Here is a 1342-nt window from a genome sequence, read left to right on the forward strand (position 1 = left end):
AACTTGCTAGAAACAAGTTGTTTCGTGAACCTTTCTCTAAACTTATTCTCATCAATTTCCAAAGAAAGAATTTAAAAGAAAAATAATAAAGCATATCTAGATCAAAAGTCTCAAAGATTCATAAGTGGTGTTTGACATATAGTGGAAGAAAAAATATCAAAACAAACATTTCAAATATATATAAAGACAATTGAAAATGAACTAAAACAAATGAGAGAAGAAGAATAAGAATGAGCACAAACCTAGGATGTGTAGTAAGGCTGCATTCCAGGAAGAACTCCTGATGATGGAGATGTCCTTGGGAATTGACTTTGATGAGATGTAAGGGGGAAATGACTTGCTCCATCATATGCAGCAATTTGGGCAACAGATGAACTTGAAGAAATCCCATAGTAAGATGTTGCACCTCCAAAACTGCCATATGAGTGAATTCCATACCCAGAGGATCCATATGAACCAAGAACGTAACTGCTTGCACCTAGTGATGTCTGACCAGAAGTTGTTCCTTGGAGAAGAAGTTGGCGGACCAAGTCCAACTGTGCTGAAGAGTTTAATGAACTATAAGGGAGGTTTGTTGCAGTAGGGTCTCTAGACAAGCTTGGCGGTGTTGCATCACTTAATCCATATGGATTTATACCAGTACCTGGTACTGATGTCAGATTCAAGGTATTCTGATGACCAATAAGTGGTGGGTTTACTGGCCCATGACCCAACCCACCATATTGTGAAATGTGATTTACATTGCCTTTATCGTTCAAATCAAGAACAACTTGGCCTTGTTTTGCTGCAACTTTTTTCTCTTTTCCTTCAAATGATAATTTACAAAAAAGTTGATGCCCATCTATTGATTTAACAAGATCTTCCAGGGCTCGATTTGTGGCTTCAAATTTTTTGTAAAGAATGAGGGAATAGCCTTTGGACTTACCAGTTTGTCTGCCAAAAACACCAGGGCCTTCTTCAATGTCTCCATAACGAGAGAAACAATTAGTCATTCTAGCAGGTTGCATGTCTTTAGGAACATTACCCACATAGACCCTCCTTAAGTTAGGATTAGTTGTAGGAAAGGGATTAGTTGGATGTATGGGTTGTACAAGTACCATGGGTGGAATTTATTGTTGGAGTTGAAAGGGATTGAGGGGATGACATTTGAAGTAATTGAGCTCCCCTAAAGAAAAAGAGTTATTCACCCATAAGTATAATCCCCTTCTTTAGAAATATATCTCCCTGTGTGCCATTGGTTCTAGCACTCGTGAGCCTGTACTATAGCACAATATTTCTGTCAAATCAAGCAATTTCAAAATTTATAATAAATGTGTATAATAAATAAAATCCAAATGGAACC

At 37.4% G+C, this 1342-nt stretch overlaps 1 protein-coding gene across 1 annotated transcript; it reads right to left on the reverse strand.

Annotated features, from left to right (window-relative positions):
* Positions 1 to 242: 242 nt before the first annotated feature.
* Positions 243 to 1100, reverse strand: LOC149150497 (uncharacterized). Its single transcript, XM_089442825.1, has one exon. It carries the CDS (start codon positions 1098 to 1100, stop codon positions 243 to 245), a length of 858 nt encoding a protein of 285 aa, XP_089298951.1.
* Between the last annotated feature and the right edge of the window lie 242 nt (positions 1101 to 1342).

The sequence above is a fragment of the Pinus tabuliformis genome, chromosome 9 (assembly GCF_031772625.1).
Source record: "Pinus tabuliformis cultivar Carrire ecotype Pingquan chromosome 9, CPIR1, whole genome shotgun sequence".
Taxonomy (NCBI): Eukaryota; Viridiplantae; Streptophyta; class Pinopsida; order Pinales; family Pinaceae; genus Pinus; species Pinus tabuliformis.